This window comes from Cynocephalus volans, chromosome 16 (assembly GCF_027409185.1).
Source record: "Cynocephalus volans isolate mCynVol1 chromosome 16, mCynVol1.pri, whole genome shotgun sequence".
Lineage (NCBI taxonomy): Eukaryota > Metazoa > Chordata > Mammalia > Dermoptera > Cynocephalidae > Cynocephalus > Cynocephalus volans.
This window is the reverse complement of record NC_084475.1, coordinates 60,015,226-60,031,516: the sequence shown is the minus strand read 5'-3', so window position 1 is coordinate 60,031,516 and position 16,291 is coordinate 60,015,226. Positions and strand designations below refer to the sequence as shown.

General features: G+C 35.5%; 1 protein-coding gene across 1 annotated transcript in view; it reads right to left on the bottom strand.

Annotated features, from left to right (window-relative positions):
- Nucleotides 1-16,291, bottom strand: part of ADAMTSL1 (ADAMTS like 1) — a 434,771-nt gene that overhangs the window by 348,815 nt on the left and 69,665 nt on the right. Inside the window, exon 2 of the mRNA XM_063080424.1 lies at nt 13,662-13,789. Within this exon, the coding sequence (XP_062936494.1) occupies nt 13,662-13,789 (128 nt within the window). The remainder of the gene's footprint in view (nt 1-13,661; nt 13,790-16,291) is intronic.

The following is a 16,291-nucleotide window of genomic DNA, read 5'->3' as shown; positions in this document are numbered from 1 at the left end:
ACAAGAAAGCATGCTGCCAGGTGCCATCCATCAGTAGGTGCGCTGGCTGGGGACACACACAGCCGCGGTGTCACAACAGCTCCTCACAATCTGCCAGAGGCTCTAACATGGCCTCATGAGCCAAAAGAAGGGTCAGTCCTCAAACTGCATTTTCAAAGCAATTTTAAACTGACTGGCGGTAGGGTAGGCCCAGATTAAATAATGCTGCTATAAATTGTGGACTAGACTTAAAAGTGTTTCTTTGGCATAGATAACATATTTTTGTGACCTCAGTTTTATAATTCAACACTTCTGCTCTAAACGAATCTCTCATTATAAAAACTGAATATAGTGCCAACTTGCAGACCCTGATTTATATATACAGAGAGAGTTACTAAAATTTAACAGGGAGACCAAATTTGATATAAATGGAAACTACGTAGGTTTGGGGAAAACATTCTAAGACAACATCTCTCTAGTGATTTGATCATCTCTTACCCAAGGGAACTAAGGGAAGTTTTTCTATTTTTTTACATATTCTTGAGCAGTAGCTGGGAGGCTGCAGAGGTGTGAAATTAAAATTTAGAACCACACAAGAACACTATAGACTGGATTTTGGAATTTGTCCTGTGAGTTTCAAATTGTTTTGTTTGCTATTATGAGTGTTTGATATGCTCTAAATTACAACTAGAGAAATCAGCACCACTTTTTTTTTTTTCCGTACAAGTACGATTTTACATATTTCTGCCTGTTCTTCAGAGAAAGACATGCTACAACAAAGCACCAAGTTTTCACAAATATGGGCTGGGGTTATGAAAATGAGGAGTATGCTCGTGTAATTCAAAAAGAAAAACATAAAAACAATGACACTATAAGCCATAATGATCACGCCCAGCTTCTAACGAAGCTAGAACTGCTCTGAGCATATTGCTCAGACAATCTAATGAGACAGTGCACGATAAGCACACCAGCAGTGAACAGGAGCCCTGAGCAGTACTTTCTGCTTAACAAGTTTTCGTGTAATACTGGCTGATTTACAGTCACTTAACACATTTATTGAGCATCCAATCTAAACCAGGATTAAGCAAGGCCTTGTGAAAGATGCAAAAATGATGGCTTCCCTGACTCTTATCAAAATTCTAATTTATCTGGAACAAATCCATATGAATCACAATAAAACACACTACGGTATAATGCCTAGTCAACAACTAAAGGGTATGGTCTGGCTACTGAATACAGAAGGAGTGTGAAAAAGAGAGAGGTTGATGAGAGGAAAATGACTTACACAAGAAATATCTTAGGTGGGAAGTCCTGTATGGGCCATAGGAATCCAAGAATGTGATGGGAGAAAGGAGAATTCGAGAATTTCCTGAACTATTACAAGGTAGTATTCCTGCTTCCCAAAGTACTATGTTAGGTCCCTCGCCCTATTTTCAATTCAGTAAATTCATTCAACATTGACTGGGTACCCACTGTGTGCAAGGCAGGAAGGTATAAAGAAAGAAAAGCAAGATAAAACCTGTTATGACAGCACTAATAGTCTAATGAAGGAGAGTGCCATACAAATAACTGTAACACAGCCAGACTATGTAAAGGTGACTACGTGGTACAAACAAAATACCTTATAAATATAGCACAGTGAGACTGAGGGGCACAGCTGGAGTTGACTTTAAATAACATTTAGGATTTTGATAGGCGGGCATGGGCAGGGAGAGGCATTGTAGGTAGAGGGCTCATCAGGAGAGAAGGGAGGGAGGGGAAAGGAAAGAAGGAAAGGCTAAAGGAAGAGGGAAGGAATACGACAGAATAAAATGCTGTAAAGATAATTTCAGGCTACGAAGAACTTTCAGCCTCCTATTCATTCTATTTTTCGAACCCTGAAACTGATTAAAATTTTCCTATAATAAGCTAAAGATGAAAAGTTTAAAATCATACTAAATAGCTACCGAAAGAAAGCAAGCTTTGGCTCCTTTTTATGGACACATTTATTTTCATGCATTTACTCTAAGTTGTATTTGTCACTGTGATACATTTGCTCCCTCTGAAGGATGGCTCGGGGTGGAGGCCAGGGGGACTGCTGCCTTTGGCTTGAGATCCACTAGCAGGAGGGACATACGCTTTGTAATATACACACACATGCCATAAGGTTTGCAAATGATCTTACATTTGCTCAGTAGCCAAAAGAGGCAAAGAATGAGAATAAAAACAAATGTGTTTTAGCAATATCAAATCCAACTTTTCCATCTTCCCCATGAGGAAAATGTATATTATGAAATTCTAGGACTCTAACAACCTCACCCAATACAACGCTTGCGTTGGAAATTTATGAATTATTTTGGCTAGAGACAAAAGTTTTCCAAACCTTCTATGTCACCCAGATGTCCATTGCAAAATGGGGGCCTGGAGAATCACATTTTGCTTTAAAACCATTTATATTAATAGCAGCTTTTGCTCCTTTTCCTATATAGCAGCAAATTAAGCTTTGAGTGCATATCTGGAGAAAAAAAGGGTCTCTTTTTCAGGGTCACACATTTGAATTTTAGAGTTGAAGGGAACCTTAGATATCAATTCAACACATATTTATTGAACACCTATTCTGTACCAGACACCGTCCACTTGACTTCATAGATGAGCAAATTAAATCCCAAAGAATCTCAAATCCAGTCCAATGTCACACAGCTAGAAAATAGAGGGGGCCAAGATTCAAAATCAGTAGTTTGACTTTTTAAAAAATGGATAATCCACGAAGTAGGTTAAAGATTCTCTCAGAGGCAGTGAAACTCACTGTTATGAGACTGGTTCCCATAACAGGTGGCTCTCTCTCACCAGAAAAGGACCTTTAATATTGATCAGGGTGGGAAGAGCCAGTGGGATGGATGCTGAACTGAAGGTGGAAAGTTAAACTCAACTCAACTGTATGGGTAAGAAGTTTAATGATTTTGAGAAGAGGTGAATCTTAGTGAATTTGCAAAGACCACTGGGAAAGTAATGTGCTTATTCACTAACAAGCTGGAACTTAAAGGATCATACTTATGGGCTTACATAATAACAAAATGAAAAAAATGTCAGAAATCACCTAGTACTTTTACCACTTTGGGCAAGGCTGATCTTGACTAATATGGTACAACTGTCTATTCAGAAATGTTATTCCTGCGGCTCACAGGAGTATCTGGTGCAATCACCACTTTTATGTCTTGACGTGCTGATACCCATGACTTCCCTCCCGCATTGCAGATTGGGTCATTTGATAGAAACTTGAGTGAGGAATTTTACCATAAAGAAGTCTCTTCATCAGAAAATTCATTCTTCTTTTCATTACCGCAACCTCTAAATTCTGAGGGAGCTGGGGATAGACCTCATCATTTCACTATCATCCTCTTCAATTGAGCAGCAATTCTAACCCAAGATGCACATTAACATCATTTAAAGAGGTTTTAAAAAATTACTGATGGTAGGGCCATACCACCAGAGATTTTAATTTAATTGGTCTTCGGTGGGGCCCAAATATTTTTTATTTCTTTTAAAGCTTTTCAGGTGATTCTAAAGTGCAGCTGAGGTTAAGAACCATTTCCATAACAAGAGGAGAAATAAAAACCACATGATCACCTCAATAGATGCAGAAAAAGCATTTGGCAAAATATCACCTGTCCTGACAAAAAACAAAAAAACAAAAAAACTCACTAAGAATAGAAGGAAATTTCCTCAACAAATAAAGGCCACATGTGAAAAGCCCACAGATAATGTCATCAACAATGGCTTTTCCTTTAAGATCAGGAACAAGACAAGGATGCCCACTCTTGCCACTTCTGTTCAGCATAGTACTGGAAGTCTTAGCCAGAGCAATAAGGCAAGAAAAAGAAATAAAAGGCATCCAAATAGAAAAGGAAGTAACAAAAGTTTTCTGTTTGCAGATGACCTGACCTTATATGTAGAAAGCCCTAAAGTCTCCAAAAAACAAAGCAAATGTTAGGACTAATAAACTAATAAAATTCAATAAATTCCAGGATACAAAATCAATATACAAAAACCAGTTCTGTTTCTATCCACTAACAACAAATTATATAAAAAGAAAATTAAGAGAACCATCTCATTCACAATAGCATCAAAAAGAATAAAATACTTAGGGATAAACTTAATGAAGAACGTAAAAGACTTGCTGAAAACTACAAAACACTGCTGAAAGAAATCAAAGACAATGCAGATAAATGGAAAAGCATTTTGTGTTTATGAAGTGGAAGTCTTAATATTGTTAAAATATCCATTCTACCCAAACTGATCTACAGATTCAATGCAATCCCTATCAAAATTCCAATGACATTTAAAAAAAAAACAGAAAAAAACCCACATAAAATCCTTGACATGGAACCAAAAAGGACCCTGAATAGTTAAAACAACCTTGAGAAAGAAAAACAAAGCTGGAGGCATCACTCTTTGGGCTTTCAATATATTTTACAAAATTACAGTGATTAAAACAGTATGGTACTGGCATAAAGACAGACATATAGACCAATGGAACAGAATAGAACACACATAAAGTCAACTGATCTTTGACAAGAGTGCCAAAAATACGCAATAGGGAATGGTTAGTCTCTTCAACAAATGGTGCTGGGAAAACTGGAAATCCACATGCAAAAGGATAAAATTGGATCTTTATCTTTCTCCACAAACAAAAATCAACACAAAATGTATTAAAGACTTCAACATAAGACTTGAAAATATAAAACACATACATAGAACATAAACATAAGACAAGAAAACATAAGGGGAAAGCTTCATGACATTAGTTTTGACAATAATTTCTTGAATATTAAAAGCACAGGCAACACAAGCAAAAATATTTACAAGTGGGATTATATCAAACAAAAAAGATTCTGCACAGCAAACAAAACAAAACAAAACAAAACTAAACTAAACAGTAAACAGAGTGAAAAGGCAACCTATGAAACAGGAGAAAATATATGCAAACCTTATATCAGACAGTGGGTTAACATCCAAAATATATAAGGAACTCCTTTAACTTGATAGCAAAAACCCAAATAACTCAATTTAAAAATGGGCATAGCATCTGAACAGACATTTCTTTTTTTTTTTTTAAGATTTAATTAAATTGTACTAGGTTCAAAAGTCAAAATGATACTAAAGGGGATATAGTAAGAAGTTTCACTCCCACCCTGCCCTTATTCACTCCATTCCCCCACTCCAGGTAACCATTTTTATTAGTTTCTTGTTTATCACTACAGTTGAATAGACATTTCTTAAAAGAGGACATACAAGTGGCCAACATGTATGTGAAAAGATGTTCAACACCACAAATCATCAGGGAAATACAATCAAAACCACAATGAGATACCACTTCACACTTTTTAGGATAGCTATCATCAAAAAAGCAAAAGATAACAAGTTTTGGCGAAGATGTAGAGAAAATAGAACACTTGCACACTGTTAGTAGAGATATAAAATGGTGCAGGCACCATGGAAGGCAGTATGAAGGTTCCTCAAAAAATAAAAATAGAAATGTCATATGATCCAGCAATTCCACTTCTGGGTGCTTATCCCTAAGAACTGAAATCAGGATCTCGAAGACATGTCTGCACTCCCAGGTTCACTGAAGCATTACTCACCGTAGCTAAGAAGTGGAAACAATTTACATGTCCATTGAATGAATACATTAAGAAAATGTGGTACATACATACAATGGAATATTATTCTGCTTTAAAAAGGAAAAAAATCCTGCCATATTCAGCAACATGGATGAACTTTGAGGACATTATGCTAAGTGAAATAAGTCAGTCACAAAGGATAAATACTGCATAATTCCATTTATATAAGATATGTAGAACAGTTAAACACATAGAAGCAGAAAGTAGAATGGAGGTTGCCAGGAGCTGAGAAGAGGGGAAAATGGGGAATTTTTATTAAACAAGTATAGTTTCAGTTATGCAAAATGAGTAAGTTCTAGAGATCTGCTGTACAACATTGTTGGTACAGTTAACAATAGTGTATTGCACATTCAAAAATTTAAAAGGGTGTATTTCAGGTTAAATTTTTTTTTTTTTACCACAACTAAAAAAGAAAAAGAAAAGGAAAAAAAAGAGGAGGGGTAATACCAAAGAGGGAGTTAGAGAGATCAGTTCTAAGATCCCTCTCAGCTCAGGCTAGGTCTAAACCTGAAATATTTTCTCAATTCTGCAAGAACACAATTGCTTCTACCAACCTTGCTTCTGTGGCATAGAGATTAGGCACCTGATCCTTTTGTAGAAATGTTCCATATCTTATTTCTCCCTCTGATTTACCTGTTTGAGGAAATGCAATGATAATACTGCCTATACTATTTAAAGGCAAATTATCAAACATTTGAATGTTTGCCGTGTGCTATGCACTGTGAAGGCAAAGAAAAGGAATGCTTATGACTTAATTAGGGAAATAAAGCATTAATATATAAAATGATGCTACAAGAATAAAATAACAATAAATATAAACATACCAAAAAATTCCACAGATGTATTATATGTAGAACCAAGGTAAATTCTTTTAGTTCTTAAAATATCTTGCAACGGTAATCAGTAGAAACTGAGCAGCAAATTAATCATTTTATAAATATCTGAAGATAGACCCTGGCCCCTTGGAATTTCTATTCTTAGTTATACCTAGCAACTTGCCTAATACACATTAAGTATTCAATAAATATTTATTGAATAAATGAATTAAAACTGAGGAGAAATGAAAACTTCAGAGGGCTACTGAACAAATCAGTTAAGGAATTTCTAAACAGAAAAAGACAGATAAAAGTTACAGATTCTCAATATGGCAAATAAAGTTTATAGATTCCAAACACATTTCTGACCATCTTTTATTCCAACGAACTTGTTTATGGGATAAACCAGGCCATAAATTGGTCCTAAACATTCAGTCATTGGCCTTAGTGCATTCTCCTCCTGAAAGGACATCAGATCTTGGAACAATACACCCTTCTAAAATATATGACCTGGAATATTAGAAATCTTGGTAATACTTTTAGACTAGGCTTTGACCCAAAAAGTTAAAAAAAAAGGGGGGGGGCAACCACAAACTCTTAAACATATGTCCCAAAATGTGCAGTCTCCTTTAACACAATGAAGAGACCAACTCATATAAATGACATGAGTAGTCTAAACTTGTATATCTTTCTTTTAAACAAAAACTCAAACATTTCCAAGGAAAACAAGGCTGATAACATACAACATTAGATGAAGAATAACAGATAAATCTTGCTTTGGGGCTCACTTGAGTTGAAAGTTCTAAAACCCCTTAAAACAAGTCCTGTGAGCCTTAATTGGATGTTACAATAAAGAGGAGGTGCTTTAAAAAATATTTGTTTAGAAACCAAATTTTACTGTTGAAATTTTTGTTTTAGTATTTATTATTATGTCATAGAAATTAGTTGCTAACTAAATCCTATAATAGTGTAAAGTATCAATATTTTCATGGTAGAAAATCTATGTTTGCAATTAAAAATCAGAGAAGTTGGCTTACTTTTCCTTAACATAATTACAAAATGAGAAGTTTAGAATGATCTTCTCCATTCCTGTGGAATAAGACTCCTTCGGGCTATTTATTTTAATTTTCTGTGTTTATGCTGACATCATTCTGGCAGCCACATCCCTCCGGAATAACATCATAATATTACTGTTTTTAGGCACCCCACAGTGTAATAATTTTTAATCTCTTGTTCATCTAATAATTTTATTCAACTCAAAAAATTTTTATTCAGCTCAAAGATTCAATTCAAAATTTATTAACTTTTTAAAAAATGCTGTTACCCTTTTTAAGTAAGCTGTTTTTTGCTATTTGGATACATATGAAGCAGCCATCCCCATCATTTAATCAGTTGGGATTTAATAAAATGTTCATATTATTAATGTATTAATCTGTAATATTAATCTATTAATCCATACCATTAACTAGATTAATTTGGCATTTCAGAAAGTAAAAAAGGTCTTAAAAGACCTTTACATCAGCTTTAGCCACCAGTGCAAAGGTTAACATCATTCTTAAGAGGATCCAGCTACCTGACTCATTGCTACCTCCAACGAGCTACACTTTCCCCCTTTAACTCTGGTCTTGGCATTGACCTAATACAGTGGAACAGATTATGTTAAATACAGTATTAAGTGCCTTATGCATCTGGAACTCCTTATGGGCAAAGATCAATTAACTGGCTGAAGACAAACTTAGAGCCCTCAGACACAGATCTTTAGTATCAAATTAAAAAAATAAAAATCTAGACAAATGAGTTCACTATAAGTATTACTCATTATAATATTACTTTTTATAGTATAATAAACAAATGTTATTTATTGTATTATCAAAAGTACGAGGGTACTTCAAAAAGCTCATGAAAATGTGGAATTGAAAGATAATGTGATTTTTCCACGAACTTTTTGAAGACCCTTCATGTTTAGCAGGGTGGCATGTGTGTGTGAAGAATTGGAGAGAGAAGCAGCAGCTTCCCAAAGTAGTTGGTATAATGTTTAATTCCCTTGAAATAAAATAAAGGACCATCAGCAAGTACAAGTAGTATAGTCTCTTTTCCAATTAACAAGAAACAAAACAGATATTACGTTTCACTTGATGGTGCAAGATTAGCAACAGTTGCATTATCAGAGTTACTCAATGAAATCCAATATAACCTTACAGAAATTAGTAAAGATGGTGGAAGATGTTTATATAGTGTCATCCTCTATTGTTCAATGTAGGGTTGCAGGTAAAGGCAATTATCAATACTTCAATATCATATATTGGGAAAATCAAGCATTACCTACTTTCTACAAGCCTCAGACAAAGGTTGCGGGAGAAGCCAAGGAAAGGATTCTGCTCAGTATCTCCCTGGATCAGGGCTTTCCGCCCCCAGCATCAAGCACTGTTTGTTGAGAGTGAAGGCTTTTACATTTGATACTTGTCTATTTTCACTCTGCTTTGCCTCCACTGATTTTTTTTTTCTTTTTCTGTAAACTTCAAAAGATACTCAGAGAGGATGTTCTCTACTCAGAAGGTCAACCAAGCCTCCTAATAAGCTTGAAATCCATCAGAGAACATAATTAACTCCAGAAGTTGAGTAGTTTTCATCTATTCCATAATATATGGGTAATCTAGCTCGCTTTACAGTTCTATCATATCAGGAATAGAATAATTATTAGCTGATAGACTTTAAAAAAAAATCAGACCTGAAAATGACCTAAGTGATCATATTACCAGGGCTGGAAAATTGGCCTCAGCGGGTTAATTCACCAGGTAAATGGGATTTATTTGGATTGAATCTGAATGTTTAACATTAGGCTACTATGCATATTCCAGTTACCTGCTGGGTCTGTACATTCATAACCTCTGATCTTCCCCAAGAGCATAAGGTGACTGAATTGAATTCAGATGCCTAAATGTGGAGTGGAGAGATGAGAGAGAACCCTTAAGTTCATTAGCCCATTAAAAATGAGTAAGAAAGCCATAGAAGACCATTCACAGTAGATTGCAAAAATGGTTCAAGTTTTTCACCCTCCCTATATCTTATGCTTTTCCATGTAACATTCTTTACACTTGCATTCTGAGTGTGGGCTTGGCAGGTGGCTGAGTGTGGCCATTGGGATACTAGCAAACGTAATACAGAGGCTTGGAACAGGCTTCCACATTGGGAATTGCTCTCTCTTGCATCTCTGCTGTCAACATGGGAACTGGCCTAGTCTAGCCTGCTGGAGGATGAGGGACATGTGGAGCAGAACTGAGTTGCCCAAGTTGGCTCAGATGAAGCCAGCCTGGATCAGCCAACAGACCACCAACCCTAGATATGTGTCAATCAAGCCAATCTGAGATCATCAGAACCACCTAGTCAAGCAGTAGTTCCTCATTTGATATTTCAGAGAAGTTTAGTGGCTGTTATGTGTCATTACTGTGGCACTGGATAACTGACACACTAATTAGAGCTTCCATCAGAGCTAAAGATCTAAGAAGAGTAAAAGAATATATTCTAGCTGGTACTAGAATAAATAGTACTGGTTTTTGAGGGAAAAAGCGTGAAACTTTTAATATCAGATAGGTTTTAAATCTTCAAGCAGAACACAAACCCCATAACATACTTGTTTCAAAATCACAAGAGTCAAATACATTCTAAATCCAGCCTAGGGATAGATCTAAGGTCATATTTAAGCAACGATTTAATTATAGTTAAGTATTCATAAGAAAAATATTAGAATGTATTTGATTAATATTATATTTTGTTTTTATAAATATACTTATTTAGTATTTCTTACTTCTTAGTATTATCTATCTTAATGAAAACCAAATTTTTTTTATACAAAGATACACCCAAAAAGTTTGATGCTAGGTCTCTCCATTAACTCTGCTGAAAGTTTAAGCTTTTTGACACTTGAGGCTATATATAACCCAGGAACTGCTATTAATAATGAGAGAAGATCTTGATTGCAAGAAAAATACCAAGAAAATAGCTTCTTAGGTGCTATTTTATCAACTTAAAAGACGATGAAGATTATTACACTTCCTTCTAAGATCTTGAGCAGATGCATTTACACTATATAAGGAGACAAATAAAAATCATCCAAAATGAATGTTTGATTCTCTTTAGATACCAAAGGAAACTTGCTTCACAATTTCATTCCACATTAAAAAAAAGCAAAAACACAGAGGTCGAAATGCTATTTATAAAACTTGTGAAGTGATATGGAGTGGCAGAAAGAGAAAGCCGAGGAGACCCACAAACATTTGGGAATCTCTGATTCCAAACATAATAATCCCATGGTAAAGAAAACTGAATTTTGATCACGGACCAGTAACACTTGGGATAGGGGCTCCTCCTGGGTGAGCGGGTCTGACCAGTGTCCATATAAGACCCCTGCCAGTGGGAGTTCTCTGTAACAGCAGCTTTCAAACCCTTTTGAAATTATATATATTTTCTATCACAACCCAGCATACACACATAAATACACCCGTGTGTGTGTGTATTATGTATGTGCATGCCCTCATTTTGAAATCACAACATACACAAGGCAAAAGAACAGAAACTATCCAAGCTGTTTAAAGATAGCATATTTTATAGCTAAATCATCAAGTGCTCTCTAAAATATGGGTATACTTTACGTAAAAGCAAAGTTATTGTAAATGTCAGCATCACAACATCTCTGAACATTCGATACCATGACTTACTTGTATGGATTATCACAAGGATATTTACTTAGTCACTGCAGATCTTTAAATTGCCTCGGAGACACAGATTTTCTAGAATAAATACACCTCCAGAGACAATAACTGAGTCTTAGTTTTGCTCCTTTTAAAATCTGTGGCTGGAAGATTTAACTCATTAGGGCACAGAGGTAGTAAGTTAATAAGGTCATATCACAGGATGTTGTTCCCAGGAAGCCCACTACAATTACAGACTGAACAGCTCAGTCAACCTACATGTCATTTGTCTCGAGAGGATCAAAATCAGTACAGTTCAGCCTAAACTTACCTCACAACACAAATTCTATTAAAGAATGGCATTGAAATATATAACAGGGTGCATATAAATAGTCTTTTCATGATTTAACAAAATGTACATTTTATTTCTACCCAGATCGCTCCAGAGTTTAATGATGGTGGCAAGTTTTGATTTGCTAAAGAATGGCTGAAATTCTTTAAGAATATAACATATATCCATGTATATAATGTACTGGTCTACATCAATCACCAGCTTTCTAGAAATGAAGACACACATTAATATTTCTTTGTATTCTTGCTAGATTTGGACATGCCACCTATTTGAAGGCTTTGTTTTCTTTTTCAAATTCTTAGTTTCTTGTCCAATCTAGTAAGAGTTTACTGAATATATTTTTTCAATAGTTGAAATTCAAATAGAGACATGTCTTCTATACGTTTATAATAAAATTTACATTCTACTTTTCTAATACAGTATAATCAGAAGATAACTGATATCTTTTACAGTATCTTAATAAAATCATAACAACTGGAAACTTAGGTGGCAAAATTGGTACTTTAGTATTTCATCTAGCATTAGTATTCGACTATTTGCTGAATGATAGAATTTCATATGTGATTTTAATTTATTCCTTAAATTGCTTCTCAGTCTCTTACTCAGTAAAAGTACATTCACACCACTGAGACAGTATGAAAGTTCCCATACATTTCTTGCTAGTTTTGTGAAGCTCATGTTTTGGCTTATCCCTACAGAATATTCAAGGATGCTAATTTGAGAAAACTAGATAACAGGAACATTCCAAATTTGTACATTTTGGCATTACTAATGTATAATTATTATCAGTTATACTATCACCACGTAGCATCATGTATTACAGATTTAGGAAATTTTTTATGTTCAAGATTAAGAGCAGAAGAATCATAAGGAGTAAAGGTCTATTCTTACTTTCCTATTAGCTCAGGGTCAGGTTGATATAAAACTGGTCTCAAAAGAAGACAGACAAATTTGTTGACCCATCTTCAATGCAGACCCAAGTACCAGAATGGCCAGATACCAGAATTGATCTGATATCCTCCAGGATGTATCTTTTGGCCACAAAATGATGTCAGGATACACCATTTCCAGTGGAACCTGTCTGAAATTAAAATGGTCCCTAGCTATCAATAGATTCAGAGAAGAACCAATTATTGAGCTATTAATATCTGTTAGACCCTGTGCAGGCCTCAGGGAAACAAAGAAATAAGACTGAGATGCTGATTTCAAGAAATTCCTACTCTTATTAAAGTAAGTCTACATTTTCCTAAACCTACATCTCACCATTTTCTGCTATTTGTTTATGAAAAGACTAGAAGAATCAGCAGATGCATATTTTTCCTTTCTGTCACACTCTATAATATAAAGTGATTTTGATCAAGCCTCCTACTTGCTGCATATAACACTTTTCCCTGTCAAATAAAAGATTTCATTAAAAAATATTACTATGGTACTTTATATTTTATAGTTTCAAGACAAATCCAGTCATAGACCACACAGCTCAAGAAGCAGTTTTGAATTATTATTACTCTAAATAAAAACTTTCCATCCTAAGGCCTCAGACCTTTTCCTTTCAGCTTAGAAGCCATTATCCACCCTCAACTCTGCTTTCTTCATCTCTTTCACCACTCATGCCCTAATTCCCACTGAAGTTTCTATTTTTCCAAATCTCCTTATATTCAAAACTTAGCATTCATTGAATTGAATGACCTTAGGAAACTTCTGGCTATTAGAATATCTACAAAACTAAACCAATATATCATTCATTTGCAAAGTATCTGGTAACACTGGAAATCCAACATAAACTCAAATATGCTATTAATGCCACATTATTGCTATTACTGTTATAATAATTGTTACTTTGATGCAAAAAGTATAACATAATAATGGAGCTAATGATTTTAGAATCATTTTTTCATAAAAAATTCTCCTCTCAGTTCTAACATGAAAACAAAATTTGCTTGGTTAATGAGATAAACTCTGTATTATCATATAAATAAATATAAATACCTAGCTGGAGATGGACATAAGAAAAAAAAAAATTTAATTCTTTGGATCCTCCTTCTATTTCTTTCCTTCATCTGGATTCATAAGCAACAAAATGCTCTGCATAACTCCAACCACAAAACTATGCCTGAAACCTGCTCCCTCTGGTTCTCACGAAGCCCCCAGCAGGTGCAGGACTTACTTGCTGCTGAGGCAGCGTCTCAGTGAGTAGGAGGCCCCTCCACCGCAGGTGCGTGAGCACTCGCTCCATGAGCCCCAGGCATCCCAGAGGCCGTCCCGGTCCTCCTCGGAGCGTGCTGTCCTGGAGCTCTGCGAGAAACAAGAAGACGGTCAGCATCATTTCCCCATCAAACCCTGAAGTGTATCCCAAAATGTGGGCAGCCTGTATGTCTGTATGGTGGCCTTGCTGGGAATGAAAATGTACATAATTTTCTTAGATTATTTCCAGTTTAATAACATGTATATGTTTGGGGGAAAAGGATATTTGAGTCTAAGGATTCTGGGCAATGACTGAAGGGGGCAAGAAATTGCACTAATGGAGCAAATGGAAAAGAAAGCCAGAACTAGGAATCTGGGTTAGAAGAAGGTCGATTGCATTGAAGTCACAGTTTTGCCGAGGGTCATGCGTCTACTCTTCATCTTTGTGGAAAAAAAAAAAAAAAAAAAAAAAAAGAAGCTTTTCTCACAGGTATTTCTACTCTCAGAATTTTGACACATGCACACCAGTACTACTTTCCAAACCTGTCAGTACAATTAGCATGTTTTATGAAGCAATTTCATTCCCAGTTTTCAGATGTGTTAACTGGAATAACTGCATGCGGTAATTTACTAATGAAGGGATTGCCCCTTGACAGATAGATTTGCTTGTTATTTACAAGCTTCCTAGGATAATTTGTATCTGCTGCTGTAAGGATAATTGTTGTTATACACAGATCTCAATGTTGCATTTCACATTCCTCATAGAGAGCATAAAAAGATAAAACGTGCTACAATTAACAGAACAGGCTCTGGAGTTAGAAATTATCTGGGTATGGGTATGAATTCTGTTTTTTACTCTGTGTCCTTGAACAAGTAATTTACCATATCCCCTATGCCTCAATTTCTCTTTCTATAAAATGGGGATAATATTATTACCATGTTGCTACACTCATACACACATAAAAAAAATACACACACTCACACACACACACACACACACACCATACAGGAAGATTAGCTAAGTGAACTTAGTCCAGGGCTAGTGCCAGAGTAAAGCACTGATTTTTTATTTTGTAGTAATGGGATTCTCTACAAATCAGTAGCTATGGGATTCAGTTGTTAAACTACTTCTTGGAGCTTTTAAAACCTGTACATATTGTCAGAAAAAAAAAAAAAAACCTGGCCTCCGAGTTTTATACAAATGGTTTTCTAACTGGTATGTGGTTTATTTAGATTCCTAAAATATCTGAAAGGGAAGGTGAGATAGCATAATGGTTATAGGCAGGAACGGTGGATTCACTCAGCCTTGTGTGGAACATGGGCTCCAGATTTTCCTAGCTGTATAAACTTGGGCATGTACATAACCTCCTTATGCTTCAGTTTTCTTATCATAAAATGGGGATAATAAAAATATCTACATCACTGAATCATTCTGAGGATTAAAAGAGTTAGTATAGAAAAAGCACACACGGTAGAAACAACCCAAATGTACATGGGTGGATAAATGGGTAAACCAAACATGGTATATACATACAATGGAATATTGTTCAGCCTTAAAAAAGAAGGAAACTCTGACATGCTACAACATGGACGAACTTGAAGGCATGGTAAGTGAAATAAGCCAGATACAAAAGGATAGACATTGTAGGATTCCACTTATGAGGTGCCTAGAGTGGTAGACACAGAATGGAATGGTGGTTACCGGGACTGAGGGGAGGGGAATAGGGAATTGTTGTTTAATGAGTACAGAGTTTCAGTTTAAGAAGATGAAAAAAGTTCTGGAGATGAATGGTAGTGATTGTCACACCACAATGTGAATGTGCTTAATGTACACTATAAATCGTACACTTTTGCATTGTACACTTTAAAAATGGTTAAAATGGTAAATATTGTCTTATGAATATTTTACCACAATAAAAATAAATAAACACATACATTTTAAAAAGCACATCAGGTCTAAATAATAAAATGCTATACAACATTTTTTTGCTATTATTATTATTATTCTTTAACATTATTTATAACCATATATGGGCTCTGAAAGGTTACAAGAGTTACACTAATAAGGTACCAGGGTTTTCTCTGTTGAGCTTAGTTGAGACACTAACTTGCATTCTTAAGGTGTCATCTCCCTGAAACCCCTGACTTTCCCACAGAAGTACCTTGCAGCCACCTGCCATAGTGCATCTGCCTGATGATGTGATTTCCCAGCAGTTTTAGTATCTTATGAAATGTGGCATAGCATGGGTAACAGAACTACACCAGTAACCCCAAAGTCTGTTATTTCTAAAGGAAGTATTGATTGAGCTCCAAAGCCTGGTTTTTAGGATTAATGAAATCAATCTCTAATCGCTACAATACGGGGAACTCTGTTTTCAGAGCTTAATTAAATAGAGAAAGAGAAAAGACCCTTTGCCATTGAATTACATTGAATTACACATATCCAAGACTCTTTTCTACATGGCCATTTAATTCATTCCCCAGATTTTTAAAAGCTTATTGTGCATCTCCCTTTTGTTTGCTCCCTGTGACTGGAAGATGGGACTGCTGAAGAGGTGCAGTATGTGCCTGATGCAGTTACTGTCTGTATGACAAACATACATTTGTACGATG